Below are 17,622 nucleotides of genomic sequence, written 5' to 3'. Positions count from 1 at the left end.
GGGGGGGGCGGGGGGGGCAGGGACTTGGCCACCAGGCGGCAGCGTGGCCCTCGATGACCTTCCTCACACTCAGTATGTCTCGTGGGTGAAATGCCAGCTTCTCAGAGGCCGGGGCCGGGCCGGGGCTGGCTGTGCACCTGACCACACCTGAGCCCGAGAGGCCGTGAGGAAGGCGTGGCCTGGGATGGGTGCCGCCGCCCACCGGGAGGGAGGGCCAGGCGGTCCCCAGGCCAGAGCCGCCCCCTGGACAAGAGCAACGGCTGCCCTCCTTAGGGTGCGGCCATGTGCCCCCCCCCCGGGCTCTGGGGCTAATGGGCCGAGTGCCCACGGGGAGGGGTGCCGCTGGCCGCGGTGGGGGACCCCTGGCCCTGACCACAGAACACACAGCGCCTCCCCCCCACCCCCCCGCCGCTCTCAGGGCCACGCCCCTCCCCCACCCAGTCCCGTCACACCCGGAGGCAGCGGGCACAGCCACCTCCACCCGGAAGCACGAAGGATGGCGGGCGAGGGGGCCTCCGAGCTCGGGGGAGGCGCTGTCTGCTCCCTGAGAACTGGGGGGGGGGGGGGGGGGGGAGGGCGCCTCCCCATTGTGAGCAGGGAGGGATTGCAGGAGCTGCTTTGGGGTCGCCAGGCCCATTCCGACCTGCTCTCTATCCAGACCCTGCACCCACGTGGGGAGCCCTCCCCAGGCCCCTGAGCAGCGGGGGGCTGCTGGTCTGTGTGGGCACCCTGTCCCCAGGCGTACCTGTCGCTGTAGGCTGCTGCTGCTGCGGCCGCGGCCGGCTGGGCGTATCTGTAGGCGGCATAGCCTCCCTGCGGGCACAGGGAGGGGGAGATCACAGGGCTTAGGGGGCGGCCACGGCCTTCCCACCGTCACCTTGGCTGGGTAGCAGGTGCGGGCTGGGGGGGGGGGCGGCCTAAGGGAGGCCTCAGGACCGCACACTGCCCGGCAGCAAGGTGAGGGGGCGGGGGGGGGGGCGCAGAGTGTCCGCCCACATCATGCATTCACTCACTCATCCCTTCTTGCGTCCCACACACAGGTGGGCACCCGCTGCGTGTCAGGGTGTGTGCGGGGCTGTAGCACCCCTGCCACCAGGCCAGTGAGCCCGAGGGCCATGGGGAGCCCCGGCTGACTCGGGGTGCCATGCTGGCCGAGGGGAAGGGTGGAGGGCAGTAGCTCCGACCACGCCCGGGCACTAATGCGTGTTGTGCTGGGCCAGGTCTGTGTGTGGGGCGGGGCTCTGAGCCAGAGGAACAGTGAGTGCAGCCCCATGAAGGCGGGGTGGGGGGGGAGAAGGATCCCCCAGGGTCTGCCCAGGAGCCCTGCCTCCTGTTCCTCTCAGGCCTTGCCCCTGTGGCTCCTCAGGGACCCCAGTTTGGTTAGGGACACAATGCCTTGTGAAATGGGGGGGCATGCCGGTGGCTCATCGGGCTGTTGTGTGAGCACGGGTAGCCCCGACGTGGCTGTGTGAGGTCCCAGGGGTGCAGTGCCCTCGCCCTCCTGGATTCCGAGGGGAGAGGAGCCGGGTTGGGGGGAGCAGCGGGGAGCGGGCAGGGACGGAAGCCGCGGACGGCTCCTGGAGAGGAGCAAGGCTGGGCCCGCCCCAACCCCCCCCCCACCGCCCCCCCGCCCCCCCCCCCCCGGGGCTGCACTTACGTAAATCTCAGCACCGTAAAAGCCATCCTGATAGACGACCCTGGAAGCAAACGGACAAGAGAGTGGTGGGAACGCTGGAGAGGGGTAGGCCGGCTCCGGAGGCTGCTGAGGAGGGAGGGGGCAGGGTGCCGGCCCTGCCCATGGGACTGGCATTTTAACAAGCGTTTGCTCCAGTGCCCTGTTTGGTATAACAATAGAGTAACACCCTTGCCGTCAGCTCCTCTCCCACAAACCCAGGGGCCCTCGGCCCGCCTTGCTTACCCTCGCCGCCCCCCCCCCAGGCAGCGGCCCCCCCATGGGGCGGGGGCTGGACCCCAGGGAAAAGGTGCAGCTGGGCTGAGAGGGCCGCACTGAACTCCAGGGCCAGCCAGGACCCACTGAAAACATCCGCTGGGGCCCCACGCGTCCCCTACATGCCAGTGGCAGGGTGGGCCTGGGGTACTGCCCATCACAGCGTGGCTGCAGCGCCAAGATCTGGGGCTTCCCAAGGACCCCGCATATAAGGAGGCTGCCTACCCCGCCTGGTTGCCCCAGGCCTCCCTCCCCACACCCCCTGGGCCTTTGGCCAGGCCTCCCTCCCGGCGCTCCCAGGTACTCACGCTCCGTACGTTGGGATGGGGGGCGGGGGCGGCGCAGCCCGGAACGCGTTATACACGGCCCGGCCCCGGCCCCGCAGGTGCGCGCCCCTGTAGGCCACGGCCGTGCCCGCGGTGGGGTAGGGGAACCCCGTCACTGCAGGAGAGCGGGCGGGAGAGGGGCAGCGTGAGTGGGCAGGCAGCCAGGGTGAGGGCATGCCATGCCCGGCCCGGCCCACAGGCCCCGCCCCATCCTGACCACGCCCACAGGCCCCGCCCCGCCCCATCCCGACCACGCCCACAGGCCCCGCCCCGACCCACAGGCCCCGCCCCCATCCCGACCACGCCCACAGGCCCCGCCCCAGCCCACAGGCCCCGCCCCATCCTGACCACGCCCACAGGCCCCGCCCCGGCCCACAGGCCCCGCCCCATCCCGACCACGCCCCCGGCCCGACCACACCCACAGGCCCCGCCCCATCCCGGCCCGACCACACCCACAGGCCCTGCCCCATCCCGGCCCGACCACACCCACAGGCCCCGCCCCCACCAGCCCTGCTCTGCCGCTTCAGCCTTTTACCTGCATAGAATTCAGGCCCATAGACTGCGCCTACCACCGGGTTGAGCTTCCAGCCTAGATCAGAAGCAAGGAATCCCATCACCATCTCCCCCTCCTCCCCCCACCGCACACTGCACCTGAGACCCCCCCTCCAAGGGCTGAGACCCCGCCCTCTGCAATCTGGGTGGGCACAGGAGGTGGGACCCCCGTCCCCACCCCGTCCCTCTTCCAAAGCTGCAGCCTCCAGCTGGGCTCTTCCTGCTCCCCAATCACGGGGGCCAGACCACGCCCACCCATGCGGCTAGGTGTCCTCTTGACTTTTTCTAAATGATGGCCCTCCCAGCATGCCCTGGGCCTCTCCTGCCAGAAGGGCACCAGCGCCCCCCCCGCCCCGCCCCCTCTCCCGGGTCTGCCGTCCCTGCAGGAGGATTAGGAAGGGAGGGTGGGGCACGGTGTGTAAGTGCCTGCAGGCTCGGTGCGGGGGCACGACAGAGCCCATTCCTGGGGGTGCTGTCTCCTGGGGCACCTGGCAGCCTGCCTGGAGGGTCAGAGGCCGAGACAGGTGCTGGGCCTCTGCCCAAACCCCCTCCCACCGCCTGCCCCAGCGCCTTGTCCCGGGACGAGCTCCTGGGCCCCTCCTCCCCGTGCCGAGTCCTCTCCCGCTGTCCCCGTGTGTGTGTCCCGAGCAGCCAGTGCGAGGTGCTGGGGCAGGAGGGCCTTCGGCCTCAGGTGATGAGGACAGAAGGCCAGCTGGCCCTTCCCGGGCACCTGGCAGCGTGCCGCTGTTCAGAACCCACCCCGAGGCCGGTGGCCACCCTCCCATTTCACAGATGCACAAGTGGAGGCTGCGAGGTGCAGCAGCCTGCGTCACAGAGCTGGTGCGTGGCGGAGCCAGCCGCGTTCCTGCCTCTCTGGCCCAGCGGTACCCTCACCAGCCTCTCCCTCCCTGCAAGCCGGCCGCTCCGGGCTGGCTGCTCTGGCACCAGGGACCCGGGGCACAACGGAGGCCTCCAGGTGAGGGCATGCTCTGGCCCAGGCATTCAGACAGCGCGCCCCACTGCTGGGCGGTACCCTCCTCCTCCGGGGCCATTGTCCACACTGTCCGTGGGCCGCCGTCCCTGGTCCCATCACACGACGGCAGACTTTGTGCCTGAACGCTGCTGCTGGGTCAGACACGCATACACCTCCGGTGAGGGGGGAGAAAGGTTCTGTCTCCGGGGGAGACCCCCAGGCCCGAGGACTGTCTTTCGGGGAAGGATCCAGGACGGAGCAGAGTCCCAGAGGCAATGACCCGCGCTGCCTCCCAGCTCCACCAGCGGCTCTTCTCCGCCCGCTCTGAGGCCGGGCTGCGCTTCAGCTGCCCTGGAGCCTCTGCCTGCCGACGCTGGAGCCCTGGAGCCTCCACTTGTCACATTGACCTCCCGGAGCCTCCGCCTGCCGACGCTGGCCCAGTGCACTGTCGGGGCCCAGGTCAGAGGCAGCCGGGACCCACCTGGGGGGTCCCTTGTTTTGTGCCCAAACGCAGCGAGCTTGTTAGCCGCAGCGAACTTCCCTCAGCTTCCCGGCAGCCAGCACTCGGCATCGGCCGCTGCGTTTCCAAAGCGGACCGGCCGCGCCTGCTCAGCTCCGGGTCCGGTGCACAGCGGGACGATTCGGTGGGGCCAGGGGGCTCGCTCTGGCGGCCCCAACCTCGCCGTGTTCCCAAGGCCGGGGCCTGCCCGCCTTCCTCACACACTCACACCGCGCCTCCGCCCGGGCCGCCCTCAGCGCTCGGAAATGAAACCCCAGGAAGGGCCGCTGGGCCCGGGTGCGGAAGCCTGTCCGTGCGGCCTCTGGCGGCCGTGCACGCGTGGGGTGCCGCCCCCCTCCGACAGGGCGAGCTGGAGCGTGGAGGGCCCCTAGCATCCAGCGAGGCCAGCCTCCAGGGCCTGCGTCCGGCCGGCGGTGGCCCCGCAGCCTCCCGGGGTCCCGGGCGCCTTACCGTTGGTGTAGGGGTTCGACGTCTTCTTGTTGGTCATGACTCGGGCCGTGGCGTTATTGACCTGCTCAAGTGCGGGGAGAGGGGAACATTATCTTCCCAGGGCCACGGGCCACCCCAGTCCTGCTCTGCGCTCCCCGCCCCCCCCCCTGGGAGGGGGCGGCCGGGGTGGGAAGGAGGTCCTGCCCTAGGAACCAGGCGGAGGCGCAGGAGCCGCTGGGCCAGCCTGGCCTCCTCTCTGAGGTGCCGCCGCCTCCAGGGAGCCTCCCCGCCCCACCCCACCCCCCCGCCCCCAGCACTGGCTACTGTCCGGCCCGGCCCCAGCTCAGGCACTGTGTCTGGACCTGGCTCTTGACCTCACACGGCTGTTCCACAAGCCAAGCCCCAAGGTCACGGGAGACGCTGGCTGGTGGCCTCTGGTCAGGGCGCCCTCAGGCCGCTAACAGACCTGCCCCCAGGGCAGTCTCCACCCCGGGAGGCTGCGGGCACCAAGGCGGCCACCTTCCTCCCATCCCCCCAGGCCAGAGCTTTCTGTTGTGCCCACGGGAGACAAGGCCCGGGAGGGCGGGGCAGGCGGGTGCCACGGGGGTGGGTCCTACTCTCCAGGCCTCTAGGCCCGGTCCCTGCCCAGGAGGAGGAGGAAGGCCTCTTCAGAAGGGAGCAGAGAGCAGCCGGGCGTGGAACCCAGGAAGGGGCGCACGCCAGCCCCGGGGGGCTAGAGAGGTCCCCCCGACCTCCCCCGCCCTTCCTAGGGGCTGCGTGCTGGCCGCCGAGCCCTCCCGCCCCCACCCTGGCTGTCTGTCGGGAGACCCTGCCTCCTCTTCCCGCTGCTCCTCTGGGCTGGGTCCCATCTAGGCCCTGGCCACTTGCTGCTGACCCCGTGGGGGGAGGGCAGGCAGCGGGGGGAGGGCAGGCAGTGGGGGGAGGGCAGGCAGCGGGGGAGGGCCGGGGGGGTGGGAGGCAGCTGCTGCTCCCTGTGAGGGGGCGGGGACCAATGGCCCCTCCCAATGGAGGGCAGACTGGCCTGGCCGTGGTCCTCGGAGCTGCCAAGCCTCCAGCACACAACTTCGGGGTCCTCCCGGGGTCTGGCTGACCCCCCCCCCGAGCTGGGGGTTCTCCTTCAGGAAGGAGAGAGGAAAGGGGGGGGGACCTTGGGGGAGCCTGACTTCTAGACCCGCAGGACAGTGATGGGCTGGGCTCCGGCCTCAGTGTGGCCCTGCCCCCCCACTTCCTGTTCTGGGGGGGCAGTGGGGGAGACCCTGGCCTGGTGCTCCACAGGGTGGCAGAGAACTGGGTGGGTGCCCCCCCACAGCACACTTATCTGAGCACCTCAATTTTCCGTCCCTCTACGATAGTCCCATTCAGCTTCTCCCGGGCTCGGTCAGCATCTGAGCTAGTTTCAAACGTGACAAACCCAAAGCCCTGCGAGCAGAGAGGACAGACACGGGGAGACACGGGGTGAGAAGGAAGAAGAGGAGGCGTGGGGGCGGGGCAGGGGGCGGGGGGAGAGAGGGAGAGAGGGAGAGAGAAGGGGGGTTGAGTCCGCTGAGTTGAAGGAGAGACGGCAGCCCAGAGGTCTTCCTGGTGCCACCAGGGGGTGCCCAGGGGGAGCCCAGGGGGTGCGGCCCAGGCGGGGCCGCCTTTGGCTTGGCCTGAGCCCGGCCTGAGCTTACCACCTGGACTCTCCCAGGGTCCAGGCCTGTCGCCCTAAGCCCACCTGGGGGCCCGAGGCTGGGTTTCAGGACCCGAGGGGCAGCCCAACCACCTTCACCCTAGAAGCCTTGGGGGGGGGGGGGCAGTGTCTTCTCTTCCCACAGCAGGGAGCAGGGCTCATCTCTGCCGGGCACCCTCCCCCTGCCCCCTGCTGCCCTCCCCCTGCCCCCTGCTGCCCTCCCCCTGCCCCCTGCCCCCTGCTGCCCCCCCCCCCCAGCCTCCGGCTGACCCAGGCAGGCCCCGCCCCAGGGCAGTCCTGCGGACAGAGAGGTCCCGGCAGCTTAGAGAGAAGGAAGCAGCAGCAGCGGCAGCAACGACAAGACACAGACAGGGGGCGGGGGTGGAGGAGGGCATACAGGCACCCGTGTCGCTCAGGGGTCCTCGGGCGGGCGCGCAGCTCTCCAGGAAGGGGACGCACATGTCACACGCTAGCCTGGCGGCCCTACAGCCGGCGCTGTAATGGTGGCGGCCTCTGGGCGGCACCCACCTTGGAGCCCCGCTCGTTAAAAATGATCTCCACGTCTAAAATTTTTCCGAATTGCTGCAGAGACAGAGAGGGGGTCGGGAGGGACAGGGGACGGTGGGTCAGGGCTGCTGGCCGGGCAGCCCGCTCCCCGGACACCCTCGCCGCTGCCCCTCCGCCCTGGGCCCTCCGCCGTGTAGCGGGGGGACAGGGACCCTAACCCGCCTTCTGGTGGAGGGGTGTTCCCGCCAGAACGAGGCCCCGCCCACAAGCGGGGCTGTGCCTGGTGACAGGTGAGGGCGTCGCCGTCACCCGTGTCTCTCTTCTCTGCCACAGCTGCTGCCGGCCCCGAATTCACCGAACGGGTCAAGGGCTGTGGGGCCCTCCCCGCGGGAAGGGGCTGGGAGAGGGCACCACGCGGGGCTGCCGCCCGTGCTGGCTGGGCTGGGCTGGGGGCGCCGCGGTGACTGGACCCCAGGCCCCTCTGCCGACCAGGGCACACGGGCAGGGCACCGGCCTCTGCCTCCCCCTCCTCCCCTCTCGCTGCCCGGAGCTGACGGCAGCTCTGCCTCGCTCGCTGGCACGTGAGACCCTCAAGCTGTGACCAGGTCCCCCCAATGCCAGTGAGGTCCCGAGGCCTCCAATGTGTAAAATGATGGGGCTCCCCTTCACCCCGAAACATCCCGGAGGTGGTGTCACGGGTTACTGAGGCGACGTGGAGCCAGCCAGCAAGGCAACCCCAAGGCTGCCACCGAGAGGGGGGAGGTGCCCCCTGAGTGAGTGACGGTCCCCCAGGGCTGGCGAGCTAAGGGTGGCCTGGGGCCCGGGGCCCCCAGACTCTACGCAGCGCTTTACGTGGGCCCAGGCTCAGGGGGGTTGGCAGCTGCTCGGCTCCAGGGCCAGGAGTGGTGTGTGTGTGTGTGTGTGCGCGCGGGGGAGGGTGTGTGTGCGGGGGAGGGTGTGTGTGTGCGGGGAGGGTGTGTGTGTGTGTGTGTGCGGGGGGGGGGGAGGGGGTGTGTGCGGGGGAGGGTGTGTGTGTGCGGGGAGGGTGTGTGTGTGTGTGTGTGCGGGGGGGGAGGGGGTGTGTGCGGGGGAGGGTGTGTGTGTGCGGGGGAGGGTGTGTGTGTGCGGGGGGGGGAGGGGGTGTGTGCGGGGGAGGGTGTGTGTGTGCGGGGGAGGGTGTGTGTGTGTGTGCGCGGGGGGGAGGGGTGTGTGCGGGGGAGGGTGTGTGTGTGTGTGTGTGCGGGGGAGGGTGTGTGTGTGTGCGGGGAGGGTGTGTGTGTGTGTGTGTGTGCGGGGGGGGGGGGAGGGGGTGTTTGAGGGGGAAGGGCAGATTCCTCATCTGAGGACTCCACGTCCCACACCCAGCGGGGCTCGGGCACGTGCAAACGAAGGGACCACAGGGTCCCGGGCTCCCTGCGGCCCGCGGCTGGCTGGACCCGACGGCACGGCTCCGGGACGGCCCCGGAGAAGCCAGGAAGGACACGGTCAGGCGTTGCTTCCCGTGAACTGTGTATCGTCCGGAGCCCATCCCCGGAGCCGGAGGCGCAGCCCAGGGAGGCCGCGTGCCCAGCCCCCCGCACACAGCAGAGGGAGCAGGCGCCTGCTGGCGAGGCAGGGGCGCCCTCTGAGGAGACGGCCCGGAGCCCGTGCCAGAGGCGGCAGCAGCCTCATTACCTGCTGGGCGCGGCCTAGGCCTGAGGGCACCCAGGAAGCCCGAGGCCGGAGGAGGAGGTGCTGGGCCTCCCTCCCTCCCACAGGCTCAGGTCGGGACTGCCTGGACCAGGAGGCAGGAGGCGGCGGGGACCGGAATGGGGGGCCCGCACACACTCACCCCGAACATTTGCCGCAGGTCGGGGTCCCTGAACCGGAAGGGGATGTTGGAGACGTGGAGCCGCTTGGGGTGCTGCTTCTCTGTGGGGTCGGAGGGATGGAGCGGCTGGCTGTCGGTCTGGGCCGCCTCGTCCGTCTGCTGTGGGAGAGGACCGGGTGTGAGGGCCTCTCAGCTCCCATCCCACGGGGGTGGGGGGGGGATCAAAGACCAGGTCCTTCCCAGCCCCTCGGACCCTTCCTCCCGGGCTGGGATCTGCCAGGGAAACTGGGCCGAGACGCTCACAGGACGCAGCGCGGCACCCTCCAGGCCTGTGCCCAGCTGTGCCCGGACGCCAGCGCCACGCCAGGCCTCCTTGGCCCTGTCCCCTCCTCGCTCGGCCCAGGTCTGACCGTGGTCCCTCAGCTCCAGGGACCATTGGGTCTCACGGTCCCGCGTTTGCCTTTTCCCCGACGGGACCATTCAAGGCCTGATGACAAAGTGGGCATTGCCGAACCCGCCGCCGGCACACACACTGTGGGGGTGCTGTCCCCCCACGGTCGCTGGGGGCTGCCTCCCAGCCCTTCGGGGGCACAGTGACCGGTTCTGTCCCGGGAGCTGGTCCTCACTTGGACTCAAACAGTTTCCGCAGAGGGTTCTGGAAGGCCTGGCCTCAGGAAGCAGTGCTGCCGCTAACCCGCCCCCCCCCGCCCCCCCCCCAGCTCCCCGTGAGGACGGGGCTGGGGTGAGGTCTGAGGCACCGCGGTGTCTGGCGGGAGCGGGCGCTAGCCGAGGGGGCGAGGCCCGCCCGGGGGACCTCTCCAGGGACGGGTGCCAGCTCACCGCCAGGCCGGCCCTGAGCCCGTCCCTCCCTGCAGACGCCCATGCCAAAGGCCGCAGTGCGTGCTCCATCAGCGCTGCGGGGTGATGAGCGGCTGCTGACCGAGGTGCCTGGCCAGCTCACCAGGACCGGGACGCCAGGGCCCGCGGCCCGCCGTGTGCCACTCACAGGGACCTGCCAGAACCGCCAGTGACCGCCGGAGACTCCCTCTCCTGGCTCTGCCCACGGGCAAGGCAAGTGGGGGCGTCTCCGCCCAGCAGCCATCCTTAGTGGTGACAGACAGGACGGTGGACAGACGCCATGGGGCCCCTCTGTCCCCACACCCCACCATGGGGGTGAGCTCAGCACCGAGGGGGTAACGAGACGAGCACATAACCCCTTTTTCCTCCTTCCCTTTCTTGTCTCGATTCATGCCGGTCTGCCCCCCTGCCCCGGCCCCCTCGTATTATTTTGGGATGCATCCTTGTCTCGGGGTCAGCTTCCCGGACCCCTGCCTCCAGCAAAGTCTCCCGGGCCTCCTGCCATGCCTGGAGGGAGCGAAAGCGGAGGGTAGGTCCCCTGAGCCCACAGGGAATTTGTACAAACGGGTGGTTGTGGTCTCCCTGGTGGCCTGGAGAGGGAATGCAGTGCTGACGGCCGGCCAGCAGAGGGCAGTGGTTAGTGCCGGAGTGCCGGGAGGACCACAGGAGGCGGAGGCCACTGGTGTCAACAAGATCCAGGTCCCCCCGAGCCCCCAGGGGAGCAGCAGAGGGCGAGGCGGGAGAAGGGGGCGTGGGCACGGGAAGGGCCAGGACACGGGGAAGGAAGGCGCCGGGCCCGGCAGCTGCTCAGGCAGATAAAGGGGCTCAGTGAGTGTAAAACTGTACGACGTGCCGAGGAGCCCCGGCGTGTCACGCACACTGGCTGCCCGCGGGGAGACGCGGCCGGCCCACCATTTATCGCCGCGGCCCAGGCAGCCTGCGCCACCGCCCACACGCAGGGGGCACGGAACCACACCAGCGACACCCCTGCCTCCCCCGCCGCCGGTCTCGGTGGCTTTGCTCCTGCGCCCTCCTCTGTGTCAGCTCCCCCTCCCCCCCTCACCCCTCCGAGGCCAGGACCCGGCCCTGGCGGGCCTCCGATGCGGCCACCCTCCGAGGAGTCTGCAGCCCCCTCCACCTGGGCCTCCCCAAGGCCAGGAAGCGGGGAGGCCAAGAAGGTGCTGGGCAGGGGCCGTGGGCCCAGGGGCCTCGGGCGGCAGACGCGGACCCGTGCCCGGTGCCGCCATGAGCCAGGCTCGCCGACGTGCGACAAGACGGCCCTCGCCCTCCTTCAAAACCCCTGTGCTGTGTGATGGCCGCCAGCCGGCTGCCCGATGTGGCTCACCCCGCTGGGCGGCCCGTCGGCCTCGGAGGAGGCGTGTTCCGAGGGCGGCCTCCAGCCATCCGTTCCGACGTCTCGGTCCCCCTGGGGCGCCGGGCAGCCCCTCCCGGGGCAGAGCTGAGTGTCCGCTGCGGGCTTGGCCGCCACACCCCGTGTCCCTCGCCGCCTTGGCCAAAAGCATGAAGACAACCAGGGGGTCCACACACAGGAGAGGTGGGTCCGGACAAAAGCGGGGCTCGTGCGGCCTGCGCCCGGGCCCCCCGATCTGAGCACGGCGGCTCGCTGAGCTGAAGGACCTCAGAGAGGGGCAGGGACCGCTGAGCAGCGCAGGCGCTCAGCCTTCGGGTGGCGGCGCGGGCAGCCTCTCGGGGAGAAGGCGGCTCCCGGAGTCTAGAGCAGGACGGGGCGTGGCCCTGGCTCCGGCAGCTCTGGGTCACCAGCCGTCCGGCGACGCGCCCCGCGCTGCTCACCGGCCGGGGCCTGGGAACGGCCTGTCCTCCTGGTCCCCGGCGGGCGGCCTGCAGAGCCCGGCCCCTCGCAGGACCTGGAGCCCCGGGCGGAGGCAGGAGGGTCGCTGCACCCCTCAGGCCGGCGCGTCCCCAGGGGGGCACTCCGCTGGCGCACCGAGCCTCTCCCCTCTCTCAGGGGGACTTCAACCGGGGACTCTGGGGTCCCCTCAGGGCACGGACTCTCACAGCCACAGGGGCCACGACTGGCCCCTTCGTCTTCCATGTCTGTGGCCCATGAACCCGATGGCCGTCACGGGCAGGGCCGCTCACCGCTGCTGCCCCGGTGCTGTTCGGTGCCGGCACACGGTAGGTGCCCACGTATCTGCCGGGCGAAGGCAGACTTGACAGGTCCCGGTCTGGGCCCCGGAGCCGAGGAGGCCGGGCTCTTTCCGCCGCTCAGGCATCGGGCTTCGGGCGCCAGCTGCGCTCTGATCTTCTTGTCTCCCAAGTGTCCGCTTTCCGGGCGAATCCGGGCTCCCATCCGTCCGTGAGGAGGTCGTGAGGCCTGACCAGGTGCCCCGTCCACCACAGTCCGTCGGAAAGAGGCCAGCGGCCGGCAACACGCTCCCGGCGAGCCCCTGCTCCGCTCACCTCCTCAGCGCGCACAGGTCATGGGGCTGCGGCGTCAGGAGCAGGAGCGGCGGGAGCGTGGGGCCTCCCAGGTCTGCGGCCCAGGGGCCCGGCTTCTTCCGCCGCAGGAACCCTGGCGTCTGTGGGAGACTCCGCACCAGGGACGCAGGGCGCCGAGCTGATGGCTTCCCGCGGACTCCGCTGGGCAACGCTCCAGGCGGGGAGGGCGGGCCCTGGTGGGGCCCCAGACGAGGGTCCAGTCCAGCCCGGGGCAGCTGGGAGGGCTCTCCCCACAGAGCTGGATGGTGCTGTCCACGCGAGGAGGGCAGGTAACCATTGGGTCCACGCAGCACCTTGGGAGCCAGACTGGATCACGGGGAGGGCTGAGGGGCACCGTGGAGGGGGCACCCACCGGGAGCTGCAGGGCAGTGCCACTCCTGGGCAGCTCGGAGCTGCTGGCCCCTTGCCCAGCCCGGGCAGCCAGCGCTGGCGTGGAGCCAGCAGGGAGGTTGGATGGCCCCAGAGCCCCAGCACAGCGGGGGTGGGGGGGAGTGCAGGATGGGCCAGGCAGGCTGGGGTCCCAGGGCTGGTCTCAGGAGGGGGGCCCGGGCTGGCTGGGGTCCTGGTCTCGGGAGGGGGCCCGGAGCACAGCCACCCCTCCCCACACGCTCACATCGGAAGTGCAGGCTCAGCCCTGTCTCCCTCGGCTGCGTGACAACCACATAATGAAGCTATCTGATTGGAGGGCAGCCAAGCAGGTAGATTACAAGCGATTAGAAACGAGAGGAGCGCCCGCCACCGAGACAGCTCCGAGGCCCTGGGCTCCTCTCCCGCCGCCAGCCCCCCCACTCACCCCGCAACACCGGGCGAGCCCAGCTGCCCGCCTCCGCGTGTCTCCGGCAGCTGGACACGCTCCCTCTCCCAGGGGAGGGGGGGCTGGGCCTGGCTGAGCAGGGGCCACGGAGAGAGGCTCCGTGTGAGGACCAAGAGCCGCGAGACTGGGCCCCCCACGAAGTCCCCTGCCCCCCACCCACGGGCTGGCCTCCTCCCTGAAGCTCGGTCTGGGGGGCCCCTTACCGGCACTGTCGGGGCCCCCGCCATGGGCTGCGTGCTGGCCTCGGTGCCCGGCTGCTCGGGGTGGGTCTGTGCTGGTGTGTACAGGGTCAGGCCGTGCTCCGGGGGCACCGGGGTCTGGCCCGAGTAGTCCTGTGTGGGGTGCGGCGGGGGCGGGGCGTACTCGGCGGGGATGCCGTTCTGTGGCGGAGGGGGGTACTGGGCGGGGGGGTAGGGCTGGGCCATCGCTTCAGGCGGAGCCGTGGCGTCCTGGCTGCCCTGTGGAGGGAGAGAGAGAAGGCTGGTTAGACTCTGGGGGGGCCCGGACACTGCCCCCGGGGGCTTGTCGGCGTGGACTCCGCCCACCCCTGAAATCGGGGTGCTGTGGGGCATCCACGCAGCCTCCGAGGAGGGACTGGGGCCCCTTATGGTGTTCGGGGGGGGTGGGGGAGAGGGCTGGGCTGGGTGGGGAACGCCCGGCCTGGCCCGAGAAACCCCTTGGTCTGGCCCTGCCACGGCCTTCGGGGCGAGTTAAGGGTGGGACCGGATCCAGCAGGCCCGTGTTTGCGTGGTAATTGCGTGGTAATTCCGGGAATGACGCTGTAAACAGCCACACGGCCCTGGGCCGGAAAAGGCCCCCCACCCCGAGGCAGACGCACGCCGAGGGCAGGCCCGCCGCAGCCCCTCTGAGCAGGCGAGGCGCGCTCCGGCCTCCCGCGGTGTCTGTGAGCGGCCCAGCTGCGTGGAAGTGCCTCGCGCGGCGTGGACGCTGGACACTCATGACCGCTCTTCTCCCCACGCCGGGGAGGACCCTGTGCGGGCCCCCGCCATCCCCCTTCACACCGACCCGCACGCCGGACACCGGTCTCCTCGCCCAGCTTCCCCAGGAGACGCCCCCTTCCCGAGAGCGTGCTGGGATGTTCACGCAGCCACGGTTACCCCCACGCCTGGCGCTGGGCGCCGGGCGGGCTGTGGGGCCTGCAGTCCATGGAGAGCGAATCTGGACGGGGACCCGGAAGTCGAAGCAGCCGTTCAAGTGCGAGGTGCCCAGAGAGGCCCCCCAGGGCGACGGGAGTCAGGGGGCTCGGCCCTCAGGCCCGGGCCCTGCCCCACCGCCACCGCCACCGCCACCGCCCTGGAGGTGGAGGCCTGAGGTCCCCTGCTCCCCAACGCCAACCTCCGCATCTCAGTGCCGGACACCCCAACTCCTGGGGGACCCCTGTCAGCTAGCAGGCAGAAGCCCTGCCCTTCCCTCTTCCCTGGTGAGGGTCCCCCCTCTCTCTGCAGAAACTGGGGCAGCGTTCACGCTCCTGACCCGGGGAGGGAAACACGCACGTGCACACACACACACACACACACACTCTCACACACGAATGCACGGCCCATGCTAGAGGCTCCCGTTTCATTGCTCCAAAGTCACCTGCAAAGCTCCGTGACCCACTGTTAGCAAACGTGCTGGCGACGTCCCCAGCTCCCAGTGAGAAGGGCGGGCGAGGGTGGAGGAGGGGAGGCGGGGGGGGGGGGGCGGGGAGAGCCCGGAGGAAATTGTGGGACTGAGGGTGGGGGTGCAGGTGAGGTGGCCCATGAGATCAATTAGCTGATAAATATTTGATTAGAACTTGCGCTAAATTACATCTTCCCAGCGCCCCCTCCTCCCAGGCTCCGAGGGAGGGAGGCTCTCTCATCAGCTTCCTCTCACTCACCCCGACGTCCCCAGCCCCCTCTGGCCTGGGTCCCATTCGGGCCGAGTGACGCTGACACACAATGACGCCAGGGGAGGTGGCCCACGGACTCGGACCCGGGGCCCAGGTCGGGCTGCTCCGTCCTGCCGTGGGTTTGGCTTGGTCCTGGGGTGATTCTGGCCCTGCTGCTAGGCCCGCTGGGCAGACAGCGCGCGTCACCTGAACATCTCCGAGGAGGGGCCTGGCCCCGTGCGCGCCCACGGGAATGTGACGACGGAGCCGGGAAGGGCTGGGAGAGCCCTCGGTGCCCCCGAGGGAGGAGGCGCTGGGAGACCTGCCAGTGGCCCCGCTGGTGATGCCGGCAGAGCTGGTGTTATGTCTGCGCCCGAGAGGGGGCCAAGGTGGGGGGGCCTGGATCTAGGTTCCTGGGGTACACCAGCGAGCAGGTTCCCCGCGGAACCACGGAGCATAACTGAATTGGAAAAGCCTGGTGTGGTTTCCAGAGGCGATGCCTCAGCCCCGGTGTGGGCCCGGCCCACACCCCAACGTCCTGGGCGCCTCGGAGAGCGAGTGGGGCCAGCGCGGAGGTGGCAGCAGCCAGGTCAGCGGGGTGCCCAGGGGTGAGGGAGAGGGGGCTCTTTTACCACATAAGCCGTCCCAGGAGAGTTTTTGTGGACAGGCCAAAGCCTGGGACGCAACTGGGGCTGCCCCGGATGGAGGTCTGGCCCCGGATGGAGGGCTGGGCCCCGGATGGAGGGCTGGGCCCCGGATGGAGGACTGGGTAGTGGGATGGAGGGCTGGGCCCCGGATGGAGGGCTGGGCCCCGGATGGAGGGCTGGGCCCCGGATGGAGGGCTGGGCCCCGAATGGAGGGCTGGGCCCCGGATGGAGGGCTGGGTAGTGTGATGGAGGACTGGGCCCCGGATGGAGGGCTGGGTAGTGGGGTGGAGGACTGGGCCCCGGATGGAGGGCTGGGCCCCGGATGGAGGGCTGGGTAGTGGGGTGGAGGACTGGGCCCCGGATGGAGGGCTGGGTAGTGGGATGGAGGGCTGGGCCCCGGATGGAGGGCTGGGCCCCGGATGGAGGGCTGGGCCCCGGATGGAGGGCTGGCTCACCGGTGAGTCTGCAGCACCTGACAGGGCTCAGGCATACAGCAGGTGCTCAGTAAATGCTGGCTGCAGTTGTGACCGCCGCAGGCAGACGGCTGACGAGAGCCTGGCCTGCGCTAAGCAATAAAGATGTGACTTTCACGTCACTGTCGATACCGTGACCTGGCGTCTCCCCACGGAAAGCTGGGCGGGAAGTTACCTGCCCAGGTGCACACGGCCAGGACACGCGGGGCTGGACTGTGAACCCGTCGTCTGGCTCTGCCTGGGGAGTGGGGCTGCCCCGCCGGGCTCCAGGTCACCCCCCGTGTCCCAGCAAGCGGAGGTCCGGGAGGCGGGCTCCTCGGGAGCTGGGAGGGTGCCCCAGGCGGCAGGAGAGAGCAGCCCAAGGAGAGCCAGCTGCTCGCTGGGAGGGAGGCGGGAGGCGCCCAGGTGGGGCGAGGACCCACTGCGTGCTCGCTCCTCCCGTCTATCCAACCCACCCTGTCCCTGGCAGGCCGCTCAATGTCTTTTATAATTAGTGCTGTCAGACGGCGTGTCCACCCCTTATCACTTCATCCGGGGCCGGGGAGGTCAAGCGCTCTCAGCCCCGGCCCCGGCTCCCTTCCCCCTTCTCCACGAGGGGTCTGGTGCCCGGCTGCCCGGACAGCCCAGAGGGCACGGGGCGGGGGGCTGTCTGCTCCCACCCCTGAGACCTGGAGGGGGCCTTGGGGACATCCAGGCAGAGCCCCACAGCTGGGCCGGACCCTGAGTCACCCCCGTGTGTAATCCTACATGGAGTGCCACGCCTGCTGCTCCTGCCGGGGAGGAGGGGCGGGCCTGGGCTGTTCCCACTGCCCCGCCCTGAACCCTGAGTGTCCCCCCCACTTTCTTCCCCGTTCCCCCTGGTCCACAGCCTCTCATTTTCCCAGTATGACCGTCAGCCTCTCCCATGTTGGCGTGCGGTGCATACACGGTGTGCCTTGGTGGCTGCTGGCAGGTGATGGCTGGTGGGTGAGGGCTGGTGGGTGAGGGCTGGTGGGAGAGAGGCCTGTTGCGTGAGGGCTGGTGGGTGAGGGGCCTGGTGGGTGAGGGCTGGTGGGAGAGAGGCCTGGTGGGTGAGGGCTGGTGGGTGAGGGGCCTGGTGGGTGATGGCTGGTGGGTGAGGGGCCTGGTGGGTGAGGGCTGGTGGGTGAGGGCTGGTGGGTGAGGGCTGGTGGGAGAGAGGCCTGGTGGGTGAGGGGCCTGGTGGGTGAGGGCTGGTGGGTGAGGGCTGGTGGGTGAGGGATGGTGGGTGAGGGCTGGTGGGTGAGGGATGGTGGGTGAGGGGGCTGGTGGGTGAGGGCTGGTGGGTGAGGGCTGGTGGGTGAGGGCTGGTGGATGAGGGATGGTGGGTGAGGGCTGGTGGGTGAGGGATGGTGGGTGAGGGGGCTGGTGGGTGAGGGCTGGTGGGTGAGGGCTGGTGGGTGAGGCCGTGGGCTGCCAGGGCAGGGGTGGGGGTGACATCTGGGAGGAAGATAAGGAGCCGGAGGCAGGGTCCCTGAGGAGGGCGAGGCCGGGCCTCAAACCACCAGTCTCCCCGCGGCTCCCACACAGCTCGGCTGTCCCGGCGTCGCCGCCCTCCCCATCAGGAGCTGCTGGCGAGCACCTCCTCTGCCGGCCCACCGTGCACCACACGGCCCAGGCCCTGCGCAGGGTCCTCTGCTGTGACTTCCCTCTCCCGACGGCCCCCTCCGCCCTGGGAGTGCACAGAACACCTCCCCCGGGAA

General features: G+C 70.4%; 1 protein-coding gene across 2 annotated transcripts in view; it reads right to left on the bottom strand.

Annotated features, from left to right (window-relative positions):
- The window catches only part of RBFOX3 (RNA binding fox-1 homolog 3), a gene marked incomplete at its 3' end in the record, with an annotated part of 86,886 nt that overhangs the window by 2,077 nt on the left and 67,187 nt on the right, over positions 1-17,622 (bottom strand). Inside the window, exons 2-10 of one of the 2 annotated variants that reach the window (XM_079797785.1) lie at positions 13,112-13,366; positions 8,777-8,914; positions 6,967-7,020; positions 6,096-6,188; positions 4,770-4,830; positions 2,810-2,863; positions 2,257-2,389; positions 1,658-1,697; positions 746-813 (exon numbers count right to left, since the gene is read on the bottom strand). In XM_079797785.1, the coding sequence (XP_079653911.1) occupies positions 746-813; positions 1,658-1,697; positions 2,257-2,389; positions 2,810-2,863; positions 4,770-4,830; positions 6,096-6,188; positions 6,967-7,020; positions 8,777-8,914; positions 13,112-13,333 (863 nt within the window). In that variant the 5' untranslated portion in view covers positions 13,334-13,366. Of the gene's footprint in view, positions 1-745; positions 814-1,657; positions 1,836-2,256; positions 2,390-2,809; positions 2,864-4,769; positions 4,831-6,095; positions 6,189-6,966; positions 7,021-8,776; positions 8,915-13,111; positions 13,367-17,622 lie in introns of those variants that run through there. The other variant, XM_079797784.1, reaches the window with a different exon arrangement.

The sequence above is a fragment of the Cnephaeus nilssonii genome, assembly GCF_951640355.1.
Source record: "Cnephaeus nilssonii genome assembly, chromosome: 19".
Classification (NCBI taxonomy): Eukaryota; Metazoa; Chordata; class Mammalia; order Chiroptera; family Vespertilionidae; genus Cnephaeus; species Cnephaeus nilssonii.
This window is presented reverse-complemented; position numbering and strand designations above follow the sequence as displayed.